Genomic DNA, 16,241 nt, shown 5'->3' with positions numbered 1-16,241 from the left:
AATTTTATTATTGAAACTGCAATTTTAAAACTTGCAATTAGCTAAATAGAAGCCTATATAATCACAATAACTAGCATTTGTGGCACTCAGGGGTATTGTGCTAGATTGCTATATGCACTTTCTTTTTTTAAGATAGAATCTTGCCCTGTCACCTAGGCTGGAGTGCAGTGGCATGATCTCTGCTCACTGCAACCTCTGCCTCCTGGGTTCAAGTGATTCTCCCACCTCAGCCCCCTGAGAAGCTGGGATTACAGGCATGAGCCACCACGCCTGGCTAAGTTTTTGCATTTTTAGGAGAGACGGGGTTTCACCATGTTAGCCAGGATGGTCTCGATCTCCAGACCTCATGATCTGCCCACCATGGCCTCCCAAAGTGCTGGGATTATAGGCGTGAGCCACAATACCTGGCCTAGATGCTTTATACGAACTGATTCAAACCTCCTGCCACTAGAAGGTACTTTTACTGCCCTCAGTTTGACGAAATTAAGATGGTGAGAAATTGGGCCAGGCAAGGTGGCTCATGCCTGTTATACCAGCACTTAGGGAGGCCAAGGTGGGAGGATTACTTGAGGCCTAGAGTTCAAGACCAGCCTGGGCAAGAAAGCAAGACCTTGTCTCTACAAAAAAATTCAAAAATCAGGAAGGCATGGTGGTGTGTGCCTGTAGCCCCAGATACGCAGGAGGCTGAAACGGGAGGATCCCTTAAGCACAGGGATTCAGGGTTGCAGTGAGCTATGGTCATAACACTACACTCCAGCCTGGGTGACACAGCAAGACCATCCCGTTTCTCTCTGTGGGAAATTAAATAACTTGTTCATGCCCACACAGCTTGTAAGTAATAGAACCAGAACTGAAATCCAGACTTATTTTACTTCGAAACCTGTGTTTAATCATGTTTGAGTTTTTTAGAAATCTTTTTTTTCAACTGGCAAAATAAAGGCAAACTAATTCCAGTAATATCAAATTCACTTAATTTATTCACAAGTATGGCAAACGATTACAAAGGCAGAATAACAGGTGTAATTAACACTTCTATGCGCTGGCTTTTTGCTCCACATGCCTTTCTAGGCCACCGGCTGCAGTGCTGGGCGTTTACAGCTGCAGACCACTCCTCCCAGACTTCTAGCCAGGTGGCTTCCAGTTTGGTTCTGCTATTTCTTGGCACTGGTATAAGAATTAGAAGCTTGAAGAAAGTGCAGCAATGTTTCTTCTTTTGGTGGTGGGCTTGACAGCTTGGGCAGCGGCAGTGCAAGTTGTCAGCAGCACTGGTGAAGAGACTCCTGGGCTTCTGAGCACTGCAGTGGCCGCAGCAGCTCCGACAGCTCAGTGGCAAATGTGGGCTTGGGACTCCAAGCCAGGGGCAGGAGCAGCTCCTGATCTGTGGCTGCGAAGCCCTCCTTCCCCTTTGTCTGGCTCCCCCTTCTACCTTCCTTCTGTTCTTTCAGTCTTTTGAAGAACTTTATAGCCAATCCCAGGCATGAAATTCTTCTCTGCTTGGCCTATCTAGAGTGGCTTTTATTTTTCTGACTGGCTACTGACTGATACACTCTGCCACTAAAATTATACCAATATTTTCTTAGAATAACACTAAAAAGACTGATATTACTTTTTTATATGGAAGATATAGGCTATAAGCACTCAATTTTCTTGAGGGAGAGAGCTATTTTTGCACTTTGTTTCCCTCATATACGGTGCAAAAAGTTGATAGTCTCTATAAATTGCACAAGTAACTGGCAATGAAAACACTTATTAATTCAGGACATGAGTTCTTTATGGAGCAATTATGCTCATATTAAGTGTTTTATTTATTACATGTGGGGTAATGTTAAGACAAATAGCTATAATACAGAGATTCTACAATTTAAAAACTAATAAATATGGTCCATTAATAGCAGATTCCAAAATTCTTGTCCTTCTTGAAGAAAAGGTTCAATGATTTACTATAACCCACTAAGAAACATCTAAATGGGAAGAAACACAGAAGTGATTTTTATAAGTCACTTAGTTTTTCAAATTGAAAATGGTCAAATAAACTACAGAACTTAAGACTTAAGTGAAGTGATACAAATCTATACATAAAACTATTTGGCATTTTAGATGAGAGAAACAGATTTTAAAGACCACAAATTCGTCTCTTGAATCAATACTCTCCCTTTCTGGAAAAAAAAGTAATCTTATGCCATTGAGCACAACCACCTGGAGGTAAACCCTGTAAGTTATTAATCGGAGGTAACAAAATGCGGGCTTATTCTAATACGCCTGATCTGGACCACAGGAAGAAAAAAGCCTCTACACCTAGGTTTACTAAAGCTACCAATATTCCAATCTGAAAAATAGCAAATAAAAAATAAAGCTACCAAAATATGATCAAAGTAAAAATTTTACCTGGTACTTAAGTTCAAAATAGGAGTAAAAATAAATTACGTGCACATTTTACATACAAAAAATTTGGAAGAATGTACAGCAAAATGTTAACAGTGATCCTGTCTGGGTAGTGAGATTTTGGAGATCAGTTTAGGTTTTTTTTTTTTTTTTTTTTTTTTTGGCTCCTTCATATTTCTCCTTTTTCTTTTCTTTTTTTTTTTTGAGATGAGTTTTGCTCTTGTCGGCTAGGCTGGGGTGCAGTGGCACAACCTTGGCTCACTGCAACCACCGTCTCCCGGACTCAAGCAATTCTCCTGCCTCAGTCTCCCGAGTAGCTGGGATTACTGGCATGTGCTACCACGCCTTGCTAATTTTTGTATTTTTAGTAGAGACGGGGTTTCACCATGTTGGCCAGGCTGGTCTTGAACTCCTGGCCTCAGGTAATCTGCCCGCCTCGGCCTCCCAAAGTACTGGGATTACATGTGTGAGCCACCATGCCTGGTCATACTTCTTTTTTTTCTGCAGTGAACATACGTTTTAGGTAATTAAAGAATAATAATTAATTTAAAAAGCAATTAATACCCAAGCATGACAGTAATCAACACCTTTAGAATTCAGTTTTTCATCTGCTTCAATATTAAAAACACACCTTATGAAGAATGGTAATGCTGGAAAGCACCTGAGAGACCATGGGGTCCAGATCTGAAGACTAAGCCCACACTAGGCTTTGCTGCCCAGTGGCAGGGCTGAGATTAGAACTGTGGCCTCTTGATTTCTAGTTTAGAGCACACCAAGTAAAATATAAAAATTACAGTTACACATAAAAATACATTTATCTCCAGAACACTAGAAAAGGTTGGTCAATTTTAAGGCCCTAGGAATATAAACAATGTCAAGTTAGAACCTAAGAACTCTCCATCAGCTTTACCTTCAGAATTTCACAGGGAGCGGCTTCTGAAGGCACAGGTTTCCCGCAGTGCTTTGAATATTCAGTTATCAAGACTGAAGCTTCATCTAAACTACAAAATCAAAAAGAAAAAGAAGTGTTAGGCCAGGCAGAGTGCCTTGTACCTATAATCCCGGCACTCAGGGAGGCCAAGATGTGCAGATGGCTTGGGTCCAGGAGTTGGAGACCAGCCTGGGCAACATGGCAAAGCCCTGTCTCTACAAAAAAATATAAAATTAGCCAGGTATGGCGTCGCACACTTGTAGTCTCAGCTACTCTGGAGGCTGAGGTGGGAGGATCGCTTGAACCCAGGAGGTTGAGGCAGCAGTGAGCCATGTTTGTGCACTCCAGTCTGACTGACAAAGCAAGACCCTATCTCAAAAAGAAAAGAAAGAAAAAGAGGCATTGAAGTCAAAATTAAAAGTAAAGACCAATCTCTAAATTTAATGTTTTATTTGGGAAAAAAGAATTCCGATTTGGGGCATATACATAGACTGGGTAGTCTCTGGATTGTCCAAAGAACAAAGAGAAGGTTAGAGATTTTATGAAAAAGAGACAGGTTACATATTATTCTTTTCTTGTGTGTGTGTGAGATGGAGTTTCACTTTGTTGCACAGGCTGGAGTGCAATGGTGCCATCTCTGCTCACTGCAACCTCCACCTCCTGGGTTCAAGCGATTCTCCTGCCTCCGCCTCCTGAGCAGCTGGGATTACAGGCATGCGCCACCACACTCGGCTAACTTTTTGTATTTTTAGTACAGACAAGTTTCATCATGTTGGCCAGGCTAGTCTTGAACTTCTAACCTCAGGTGATCCACCCACCTTGGCCTCCTAAAGTCCTGGGATTACAGGCTTAAGCCACTGCGCCCAGCCAGAATTACGTTTTTGGAGCCATGTTCTGTACTCTGAGTGCTTTTCCCCGGGCCGCTCTGATGTATTTGGGTATCACAAGAATGACCTAACTCATATAATCAACTTCACAGAGGGCATGAGGAAACTTTCGGAGATAGTATGTTCACTCTCTTGATTGTGGTGATGGCTTCATAGGTATACACATGTCAAAATTTACTAAACTGCAGACTTCAAATATGTCCAGCTTATTCTATGTATCAATTATAACTCAAAAAATACTTGCTCAAAAATGACAATATCTAATTATGGCTGGATCACAAGAGATAAACAAGCAGATGGAAATCCATGGAACGGAAACGAGAAAGAAAGACCTCTCAAGCGCCAGCACGGCTAGACCACATGCAGGGATGGATATGGTGTGTACTGTAGTCTTGAACTTCCCTTTCTTTAGAGTCAGCCCATTTCTTCCTTCTCCCATTCAGTTTCCATATCCATCCCCAGCTCTATCCCAAGAAGATTATTGTTTCTAAACTTGTGGGTGCTAGAAAATTAGATAACCAGGTTTAACAAAAATGACGTTACATAAAGTCATTAATGTTCTGAGCAAGTATCTAAGACATAAAATTGTAATGCAGGATTTAGAGCAGGGCTATGAGACATTCGATCTGGGGATTCAGATGACCTGTTTAATTGTCAGATTCTAAGGTCACGTTCTAAGAAACTGGGTTATTAAATGATTAACTTTTGGATATGTGCAGTAATGAGAGATGTAATATTTTGAGCTTTTAATTACAACAAAATGGCTCTACAGTTGACATTTTCCTCCAACATAAAGATAGATTTTTTTTTTTTTTTTGAAGCAGAGTTTCGCTCTTGTTGCCCAGGCTAGAGTGCAATGGCGCGATCTCAGCTCACTGCAACCTCTGCCTCCAGGGTTCAAGAGATTCTCCTGCTTCAGCCTCCCGAGTGGCTGGGATTACAGGAAGGTGCCACCATGCCCAGCTAATTTTGTATTTTTAGTAGAGACACGGTTTCTCTATGTCCATGCCCAGCTTACAAAGATAGATTTTAAAGAAATTCCACAGTAAGTTGCTTTTTGAAAATAAACTTACCTTAAGTCATTTGCCAAATAGTTTACTAGTTCAGTGATATTGTTGGTATTCATCACATGCATCTTCAACATTTGAAAGTATTTGGTCTTTGCCAAAATCCCAAACTCCTTCTTACTGATGATACTATTCAGAATCAGACTTCTAATCTATAGAATGACACGTATCATTAAGATCAGACTTCTCATCTATTAGAATCAGACTTCTAATCTATAGAATGACAGGTATCAAGCCTTTATTCAATATCAAAACACTGTTACAATCAGAAGTCCAATTAGCACTGCATTATGACTGCGCCTCCTTTTTGAGGGGGTAAAAAGGGAAAGGAGGCCTGTCAGCATCAGTCAATAAATAAAGTAATTGTTGTTTTGCACTTTGAGACTTTTTATGAGGAAGAAGATCTGTTTTCAATTAAAAGCACTTAAGGCTACAAATTTTCCATGGAGCACAGTAGTCAACAAGACCCTCAGGGTCCCTGCCTTTTAAAAAATTTACTGAGGTTTTAATAGAAGCAAAATAATTCTATACATAAACAAACAGCCAGACATAGCAGTTTTCAGCTTAATCTTGGTTTGGGAAAATGAAATGAAGTCGCCTCTTACTTGATGTGAAAATCCTGCTAGCTGGCCTGTGTTCATATGCTCTTCCAATTGCTTTAAAATAACCTGAGGGTCACACGAACCCAGAAAATTCTAGAGAAAAATCAAAGCAGAATTAATAGAAAAGTGTTATTACTTATTCCAACAGCAAGAGCTGTTGATCAGGTATTTTGTCATTCTAAGTGCCAAAATAAATATATTTAAATACTGAAACACAGAATGGCATCAAGGAATGAGTGTACGAATGATGAAAAGAGGGGAAAAAGTCAAAGACAAGAACAGGTGGCTTTAAAAAATGTAATTAATAGACCAAATGACAAATAAAAAATATGCATGTTCAGCTGGATGCAGTGGCTCATGCCTATAATCCCAACACTTTGGGAGGCCAAGGCCACTGGATTGCCTCAGGTCAAGAGTTCGAGACCTGCCTGGCCAAAATGGCAAAACCCTGTCTCTACTAAAAATATAAAAGTTAGCTGGTTGTGGTGGCGGGAGCCTGTAATGTCAGCTACTTGGGAGTCACTTGAATCCGGGAGGCAGGTTGTAGTGAGCTGAGATTGCGCCACTGCATTCCAGCCTGGGTGACAGAGAGAGACTCTCTTAAAAAAAAAAAAAAAAGCATGAATACATGCATGTTCATTTATGTAGATCTCTATCTACTGGTATGTCTACCTACAGGGAAGATAACAGATAACTGTAAAACATTCCAAAATGCTTTGTTCTACTTGTTCTCTATTATAAAGGAAATGAGAGTTATTTTTAAAAGTTCTATCCCCAAAATGCTCGTGGCTCCCTCTGATGGGCACCCACACATAAAATCTGACTCTCCCCTTCTTTTATCTCCCACATTCAATTGCTAAGTCAGCTGCTTTCCTTGTAGCCTTCTCATCTTGTTCAAGTTCATTACCAGACTCTACTGTGGGTACTTAACCCCCAAGCCTTCCCTGCCTATGCACAAGGCTGATATGAAGAGATCAAGTGGGGTAAAATTCTACTCAAATGCAACAGCTTCCCAAGAGTTTCCCTTCTTGTCTTCTCCTCTGACCAAGTCTACATGGGTTAATGGGTTATTCTTTCTAAAATACTTCCTTCATCATTTCAGTTTGCTGTTCTAAAATAATCACTTGTTTCCCCACTGATAGACAATAAGGCCCAAACCCCTTGTAAGACATCCCTCAGCTGGACTTTATCTTTCAGTCTTACCTCCCACTAAGTCCCCATACAAGCTTCACACATATCTGATGTATGCATGCTTTACAGGTTTGCTGAAATGAAAATGCGACCTTTTGCAAGGGACATGCAAGATGAGACCTTCTATTTCCTTGGCAGCCCAGAGGAATCATGTGCACCATACCTGAATTTGCTGGTGTCTTTTCTCTGAGTGGGGCATGAGCATCAGACAAGCTAATGCAAAAGCCGGAAGTTCTAACTGGATATATTGCCTGGCGACTCCAATCAGGTCAAGATCACCTGAGACTGGACATCTTCAAGAGAGCACATTAATTAGTTAATAATCTGTCAGATTCACTAGATTATATTGGCCTTTCTAGCTTTCCATAGTCATTTACCTGTCCAGGCTTTCAATAATTTTAAACACTAAAGTGCTGGTTCATGACATATGCTTAGGAATGAGTAACATGAGTCTTTGACGGCATTCTACACGGAATAAAAGAATCTACCCACGGGAACACGGACTACTGTTTGCTATACCATGATTATGTCTGAAAGCCTACAGATGCCTAAAGATAGGCTTCTAAATCCTCAGAAGACTCAAAAACTTTTTTTTTTCTTTTTTTGAGAAACAGTCTAGCTCTATCACCCAGGCTGGACGTGATCTTAGTTCACTGCGACCAACACCTCCCGGGTTCAAGCGATTCCTCCTCAGCTTCCTGAGTAGCTGGGATGACAGGCATGCGCCACCACGCCCAGCTCATTTTTGTATTTTTAGTAGAGATGGGGTTTCACCACGTTAGTCAGGCTGATCTCAAACTCCTGACCTCAAGTGATCCACTCGCCTCAGACTCCCAAAGTGCTGGGGTTACAGGTGTGAGCCGCCGCACCCAGCCAGAAGACTCAAAATCTATGTGACAGGCCAGGCGCGGTGGCTCACGCCTGTAATCCCAGCACTTTGGGAGGCCGAGGCGGGCGGATCACAAGGTCAGGAGATCGAGACCACAGTGAAACCCCGTCTCTACTAAAAATACAAAAAAAAAAAATTAGCCGGGCGCGGTGGTGGGCGCCTGTAGTCCCAGCTACTCAGGAGGCTGAGGCAGGAGAATGGCGTGAACCCGGGAGGCGGAGCTTGCAGTGAGCCGAGATCGCGCCACTGCACTCCAGCCTGGGCGACAGCGCGAGACTCCGTCTCAAAAAAAAAAAAAAAAAAAAAAAAAAAAAACAAACAAACAAAAAATCTATGTGACAATGCTGTATGATTTAGGGTAGTCACCAAAAGTACTCTATGCTCATATAGACAGTAGGTACTCAATTTAGAGAATGCTCATTTACTAGTCGCACAACACATGGGAAGTAGACATTGTAAAAATAATTGAGATATTTTGGTATAAAAACAAGTGTTGCCGGGTGCAGTGGCTTACACCTGTAATCCCAGCAATTTCGGAGGCCGTCTCTACTAAAACTACAAAAATTAGCCAGGTGTGGTGGTGTGTGGTGTGTGGCTGTAATCCCAGCTACTCACGGGACAGCTCATGCCTGTAATCCCAACACTCTGGAAATCCCGTCTCTAGTAAAAATACAAAAATTAGCCAGGAGTGGTGGCGTGTGCTGGTAATCCCAGCTACTCAAGAGGCTGAGGCAGGAGAATTGCTTGAATCTGGGAGGCGGAGGTTGCAGCGAGCCGAGATTGCACCATTGCACTCCAGCCTGGGTGACAGAGCAAGACTCCATCTCAAAAAAACAAAACAAAACAAAACAAAAACAAGTGTTATGCTTAACTTCCTAACAAAAAGGAATTACTCATAAGAGATATCTATTAGAAAGGAATCTTATAAGCAACAAACTTTTTTTTTTTTGGTAGAACAAACATTTTACTTACTCGAGGACAGCGATGAGACTCTCAGAACAATCTGACAGCTGATCAGGACTCAAGGGACAAGAAGCTGAAGATAAAAAAAAACCAACCATGATATACACACACTCAACTATAAAATGCTGTAGCGAATGTTTCAGAGGAGAGCGAAATACCTGAAAGCAGTGGTATCTGTATCACACGCTGCCATGCTTTGCTGAAGTAGGGAACCTGTGAAAACAAGTCCACATTTGGGATATTCATGTTAAGGATATTACAGACTCTCTTTAATTTGCAGTCTAGGCCGGGTGCAGTGGCTCACACCTATAATCCCAGCACTTTGAAAGGCTGAAGCAGGTGAATCACTTGAGGTCAGGAGTTCGAAACCAGCCTGGCCGACATGGCAAAACCCCGTCTCTACTAAAAACACAAAAATTAGCTAGGCATGGTTGTGCATGCTTGTAATCCCAGCTACTCGGGAGGCTGGGACACAAGAATCGCTTGAACCTGGGAGGTGGAGGTTGCAGTGAGCTGAGATCACACCATTGCACTCCAGTCTGGGCAACAGAGCAAAACTCCATCTCCAAAAAGATATTATGAACTCTTTCTAAACTGCAGCCTAAATGTTCTGAAATTAGATAATGGTGATGGTTGTACAATTTTATGAATATACCAGAATCTACTTGATTGTATACTTTCAAAAGGACGAATTTTACAAGTTAATTGTATCTCAACAAAAAATTAGATAGATCACTATGTGCTGATATGAAACACTCTCCAGAGGCCACTGTTTTTTTTTTTGTTTTTTTTTTTTTTTTTACGAGACGGAGTCTCGCTCTGTCGCCCAGGCTGGAGTGCAGTGGCCGGATCTCGCTCACTGCAAGCTCCGCCTCCCGGGTTCACGCCATTCTCCTGCCTCAGCCTCCCGAGCAGCTGGGACTACAGGCGCCCGCCACCTCGCCCGGCTAGTTTTTTTGTATTTTTTAGTAGAGACAGGGTTTCACCGCGTTAGCAAGGATGGTCTCGATCTCCTGACCTCGTGATCCGCCCGTCTCGGCCTCCCAAAGTGCTGGGATTACAGGCTTGAGCCACCGCGCCTGGCCGAGGCCACTGTTAAATGGTCACAAAACTGTACATTTATAGTTTATATTCCAGATGACTAAAATCATAATCTCCCTGTTTGAGATGATTAAGGTTCTAGCATAATGTTCTTCACAACTGTATCTTTCAGGATCTCACTATACAATCCTGGCTGATTCTTATTGTTCCATTTGGCAAAAAGTCAGAACCCAACTCAGAAAAGAAAATTAATCCTTAGCCGGTTATGTGCCAGGGCCACAGGAAAGGAGGAAGGGGACAAGAGAAAGAATTTCAAGAAGGTGAATAAGGAAAGAACACTGGCCAGGCGTGGTGGCTCACACCTGTAATCCCAGTACTTTGGGAGGCCAAGGCAGGAGGATTGTTTGGGCTCAGGAGTTCCAAGACCAGCCTAGGCAACACAGCAAGACCCCCATCTCTATATATTCAAAGAAAAAAAAGAGGAAAGAAAATGTAAACTTCCATCAATAGAGGAGTGGTTAAATAACTTCGGGTATATTTTACTACATATTATGGAGAATAATCAAGCATTAAAAATAAAATGCCTCAAAAGGCTAAACACAGAGTTACTGTAAGACCCAACAAGTCCACTCCTAGGTATACACTCAAGAGAAATGAAAATATGTTCAGTTAACAATGGAACATTATTTGGCAAAAAAGAGGAATGGAGTGGCCGGGTGCAATGGCTCACGCTTGTAATCCCAGCATTTTGGGAGGCCAAGGCGGGCGGATCACGAGGTCGGGAGATCGAGTCCACAGTGAAACCCCAGTCTCTACTAAAAATACAAAAAATGAGCTGGGTGTGGTGGCGGGTGCCTGTAGTCCTAGTTACTTGGGACTGAGGCAGGAGAATGGTGTGAACCCGGGAGGCGGAGCTTGTAGTGAGCCGAGATCATGCCACTGCACTCCAGCCTGGGCGACAGAGCCAGACCCTGTCTCAAAAAAAAAAAAGAAAGAGGAATGAAGTTCTGATCCATGCTACAATGTGGATGAACCTTAAAACATGATGCTGAGTGAAAGAAGCCAGACAGGAAATCCCACATAGTGTGGGACTCCGTTGATACAAAATGTCCAGAATAGGCAAATTCATGGACAGAAAGTAGATTAGTGGTCACTGGGGGCTGGAGGGAGTGGGGAATGGGGAATGATTGCTAATGGATATGAATTTTCTTTTTGGCGTGAGGAAAATGTTCTGGAATTAGATAATGGTGAGACCGTACAACTTTGTGCATATACCAAAAACTATTTCATTGTGTACTTTAAAAGGATAAATTTTACATGTGAACTGTATCTCAATAAAACAATTAGATCTACAAGTGCTGATATGGAACAATCTCCAGAGACCATTGTTATGTGAAAACAACACTTTGTTCAGAATGTGATTGCATTTATGTGTGCAAAAATGTATATATACACTGTAGATATGCACACACATACACACGTGCCTGTAAAACAGGAAATCTCGGCCAGGTACGCTGGCTTACGCCTGTAATCCCAGCACTTTGGGAGGCCAAAGCGGGTGGATCACGAGGTCAGGAGATCGCGACCATACTAGCTAACACGGTGAAATACCGTCTCTACTAAAAATACAAACAATTAGCTGGGCGTGGTGGCAGGCACCTGTAGTCCCAGCTTCTCAGGAGGCTGAGGCAGGAGAATGGCGTGAACCCGGGAGGTGGAGCTTGCAGTGAGCCAAGATGGCGCCACTGCACTCCAGCCTGGGTGACAGAGCGAGACTCCGGCTCAAACAAAACAAAACAAAACAAAACAAAACAGGAAATCTCTAGAATCCATAGGAAATTGTAAGCAGTCATTCCCTTAGGAAGATAATTATGAAGGAAAATAGAGGGAATTTTCATGTTTTACTCAGCATATTTCTATATTGTCCTAATTTATTAAACAAAGAATAAATTATATATTTCTACATAATATATATTTTGCTTATATGGGTACACAACTTATGTGAAATGTAGAAAAGATGAACAAGCCAGGGTATCTGATGTGAAAGATCTTCAAAGTCTGTGAGGGGCAGCCCAACATGTAATGAAAATTAATTATATGGTGACAAAAGAGCGGAGCCAAAATGTCTTGAGAGCATAAATAAAGGTGTGACTTGTGAGGCCTGGAAAACTCAGGAAAGTGGTATCTTCAGGAGGTGATGTGAGCTGAGTATTAACAGGTCCAGGCACAACTTTAATCATCCTACAGCTGATCAGTTCTGTTTCTTCTTCCTTTATTTTAGGGAAAGGATCTAGCTCTGTTGCCCAGGCTGGAACTGGAGTGCTATGGTGCAATCATGGCTCACTGCAGCCTCAAACTCCTGGGCTCAAGTGATCCTTCCGCCTTGGCCTCCCAAAGCTTTGGGGTTACAGGAGTGAGCCACTGTACTTGGCTCAGTTCTGTTCTTTACGAAGGAGCTGACTGCTTAATCCGGTGTCCCCAGCAGTCACAAGGCCAGAAAGTATAAAGACTAAATTCAATAAAATTTATTTTAAAAAGCTACATACCTGCCATAAAGAATGGATACTGGAAATGGCTTTTAAAACTTTCCTTAGATAAGGAATCTGTAAAAAATTAAAAATAAGAAAGTTCTAAAGACCACCAAAATGGAAAATTTCAATGTGAAATACCGCATCTTAAAGTTCCAGAAAAAGTACTGGTAAAACTTTATCTTCCATGATAACTGCCAGAGAAGTTCACTTACAAGTTCATAAATATCAAAAAAGGCTAGGAAACCTTCCATTTGTTTCCAGTGAAATTTATGTCATTTTGGATTTTGCATTCTCTGGCCTAACACCAAGTTCTTTAAGTTTGGCATGAACTCAGTGAGAGTGACTGTGTTTTCAGCATAAATCTGTTCCATAACAAGTATCAATCCAAAATGTTTAGGGGATGCTGTGCAAAAGCTTTCAGATATATTCAGTCCAGGGTATTGAGTCTTACTTACCATATTGAAGCCCAGAAGCTTTTGCAAGAGTCCATTCCAAAGCTGCAGGTCATAGATTTTGTATTCTAAACACAGCTCAGTCACCAATCTTACTGCCTGAAGCCAAAAAAAGAAAAAAATCATGCTGCTCCAACAAACCAGTAAATCAAGCCATCTTTGGAAAAGTAGGGCAGCTTAATACAAAATATGCTGCTTTTTTTTTTTTTTTTTTTTTTTGAGATAGAGTCTCACTCTGTTGCCCAGGCTGGAGTGCAGTGGCATGATCTTAGCTCACCGCAACCTCCACCTCCCGGGTTCAAGCAATTCTCCTGCCTTAGCTTCCTGAGCACCTGGGATTACAGGTGGCCGCCATCACGCCTGGCTAATTTTGTATTTTTAGTAGAGACGGGGTTTCACCATGTTGGCCAGGCTGGTCTTGAACTCCTGACCTGAGGTGATCCACCCGCCTTGGCCTCCCAAAGTACTGGGATTACAGGCATGAGCCACTGCACCCGGCCACAAAATGTGCTTCTAATCTGTGAATGTCTATTGAAGGCCCACATCTTTCTAATGAAAGAAACAACAAAAAAGAGATTCTTTTTCTTGCTATCACGGACTCAAGACACCACCTCAGACATCTCCCCCTTTCTTTCTTCTATTGAAAAAGTTTGCCTGTTGGACCAAAAAACCTTCCTGCCCCAGCCTCCACTGCCTCAGAGACTAAATTCCCATAGGCAACTAAGAAGAAGATAAACGATATCCTCTCTCTACCGGACAGTCTCCTCTCCCTGTACAGATAAGGATAAGCTGTGGAAGGGATTATAGAAGTGCTCTCTCTGGTTGGCAGGGATGACTTTAACTGGTGGACCTTAAGGCAAAAGAGGTAAAAGGACCTTCCACATTGCCTTATCCATCCACACACTGGGACAGGAGAGTAGAAAGGTCTCAGAGCAGTAGAGTTGTTCAGGGATAAATACTGTTCCGGTCGGGCGCAGTGGCTCACACCTGTAATCCCAGCACTTTGGGAGGCCCAGGTGGGTGGATCACCTTAGATCAGGAGTTTGAGACCAGCCTGGCCAATATGGTGAAACCTCAGCTCTACTAAAAATACAAAAATTAGCCAGGTGTGGTGGGCAGGTGCCTATAATCCCATCTACTTGGGAGGCTGAGGCTTGAACCCAGGAGACAGAGGCTGCAGTGAGCTGAGATCACGCCACTATACTGTGGCCTTGGCAACAGCGCAAAACTCTGTCTAAAAAAAAACAAAAACAAAAAAAAGACTGTTCCTGGTTTTCTCTTTCAGGATTCTGAGCAGGGGCAGGGAATTGGGAATGCAGCAGTGAGGTGTACCTACCATGGACTCGTGGCTGTGGTTCTTCCACAGGCCCTTAATCATTCCTTCCTTAGGACTGTTGCAAAATAATTCGTATGTGATGGGGATATTCAAAGTCTCAAATGATGCCAGAAAAGTTATACATTTCAGATAAGATCTGGAAAACAGAAATGTTTCTAAGAATCATTCTCATAGGTCACATTTACATTTAAAATAAAAACTACCATATGGAAATATTAGGCCAGTTTGTTTTAAATGTCCATTTTGGACTTCTAAATATATTCCCTGAATATATAATAACATTAGATAGAAATCAATTTGAACAAGATAAACAAAACATTCAGTTTCTAAATGCCTCCAAGAAACGATGGAAACAAGATGTTCTCAAAGCCCTATTTTCCCTTTGCCAAAATGTCAAGGATATTCAAGGCAACAGAACTGTATTCACACAGCTACTCTACTATGCTCTTCTGAATTCAGGGCTTAAAAGGTACAGCTCCAAAAAATGATGTGTTTCTTATTTATTACAATTTAAACATTTCTACTTACTTCACTTCTTCAATGGATTTTTTAAAGAGTGATTCTATAGTTTCCTTGTCAGCCAAATAGAAGAGACACTGAAGAGCTCGAGTTCTATGGGCAAAAGTTAACTGATGCATACCTAATGTCTGCAAAACCAAAAGAGGTTTGGAGAGTTGAACACCTGCACATTGTAGTTGGGTAAATGAGTTTCAACATAGGCAACATAAACAACGTCATTATTTTAAAATGAAAAGTCAATCTCTGCAGTTATGGAATGCACTGTAACAGTGGTTCTTAACATGTGGCCCATGGACCCCTGGAGGAGCATTCCTGAGACTCCTTCAGGAGGGAAAGGGTCAAAGCTGTTTTCATGACACTAAGATGTTATTTGCCTTTACACTGTGTTGATATTTGCACTAACTGTGCAAAAGCAATGGTGGGTGAAATTGCAGGCAGAATGGAGGCAGGGCCCCCAACTGTTGTTGTAACCCTTGTGTTTACAGGCATGCTCTGGCAGTATTGAAAACCAAAGACATGGCAGGGCACAGTGGCTCACGCCTGTAATCCCAGCACTTTGGGAGGCCAAGACAGGTGTATCACGAGGTCAGGAGTTCAAGACCAGCCTGATCAACATGGTGAAACCCCTATCTCTACTAAAAATACAAAACTTAGCCAGGTGTGCTGGCACGTGCCTGTAATCCCAGCTACTCAGGAGGCTGAGGCAGGAGAATCACTTGAACCTGGAGGTGGAGGTTGCAGTGAGCCGAGATCACACTGTTGCACTACTCCAGCCTGGGCGACAGAGTGAGACTCTGTCTCAAAAAACAAAACAAAACAAACAAAAAAACAAAGACAAATTTCACTTAAGAATATTCTTGGCCGGGCGCGGTGGCTCAAGCCTGTAATCCCAGCACTTTGGGAGGCCGAGACAGGCGGATCACGAGGTCAGGAGATTGAGACCATCCTGGCTAACACGGTGAAACCCCGTCTCTACTAAAAAAATACAAAAAAACTAGCCGGGTGAGGTGGCGGGCACCTGTAGTCCCAGCTACTCGGGAGGCTGAAGCAGGAGAATGGCGTAAACCCGGGAGGTGGAGCTTGCAGTGAGCCGAGATCCGGCCACTGCACTCCAGCTTGGGCAACAGAGCCAGACTCCGTCTCAAAAAAAAAAAAAAAAAAATATTCTTGATGGGCTGGGTGTAGTGGCTCATGCCTGTAATCCCAGCACTTTGGGAGTCCGAGGCGGGCGGATCACCTGAGGTCAGGAGTTCAAGACCAGCCAGGTCAACATGGTGAAACCCTGTCTCTACTAAAAATACAAAAATTAGCCAGGCGTGGTGGCATGTGCCTGTAATCCCAGCTACTCAGGAGGCTGAGGCAGGAAAATCACTTGAACCTAGGAGGCGGAGGTTGTGGTGAGCCAAGATTGTGCCACTGCTCTCTGACCTGGGCAACAGAGCAAGACTCC

At 42.5% G+C, this 16,241-nt stretch overlaps 1 protein-coding gene across 2 annotated transcripts in view; it reads right to left on the bottom strand.

Annotated features, from left to right (window-relative positions):
- Positions 1–959: 959 nt before the first annotated feature.
- The window catches only part of KNTC1 (kinetochore associated 1), a 102,025-nt gene continuing 86,743 nt past the window's right edge, over positions 960–16,241 (bottom strand). The window contains exons 54-64 of one of the 2 annotated variants that reach the window (XM_031650855.1): positions 14,801–14,919; positions 14,273–14,408; positions 12,940–13,035; positions 12,500–12,556; positions 9,071–9,125; positions 8,922–8,985; positions 7,224–7,353; positions 5,873–5,962; positions 5,274–5,419; positions 3,293–3,383; positions 960–1,961 (exon numbers count right to left, since the gene is read on the bottom strand). In XM_031650855.1, the coding sequence (XP_031506715.1) occupies positions 1,941–1,961; positions 3,293–3,383; positions 5,274–5,419; positions 5,873–5,962; positions 7,224–7,353; positions 8,922–8,985; positions 9,071–9,125; positions 12,500–12,556; positions 12,940–13,035; positions 14,273–14,408; positions 14,801–14,919 (1,005 nt within the window). In that variant the 3' untranslated portion in view covers positions 960–1,940. The remainder of the gene's footprint in view (positions 1,962–3,292; positions 3,384–5,273; positions 5,420–5,872; positions 5,963–7,223; positions 7,354–8,921; positions 8,986–9,070; positions 9,126–12,499; positions 12,557–12,939; positions 13,036–14,272; positions 14,409–14,800; positions 14,920–16,241) is intronic. The other variant, XM_031650856.1, reaches the window with a different exon arrangement.

Source organism: Papio anubis, chromosome 9, assembly GCF_008728515.1.
Source record: "Papio anubis isolate 15944 chromosome 9, Panubis1.0, whole genome shotgun sequence".
NCBI classification, from domain to species: domain Eukaryota; kingdom Metazoa; phylum Chordata; class Mammalia; order Primates; family Cercopithecidae; genus Papio; species Papio anubis.
This window is presented reverse-complemented; position numbering and strand designations above follow the sequence as displayed.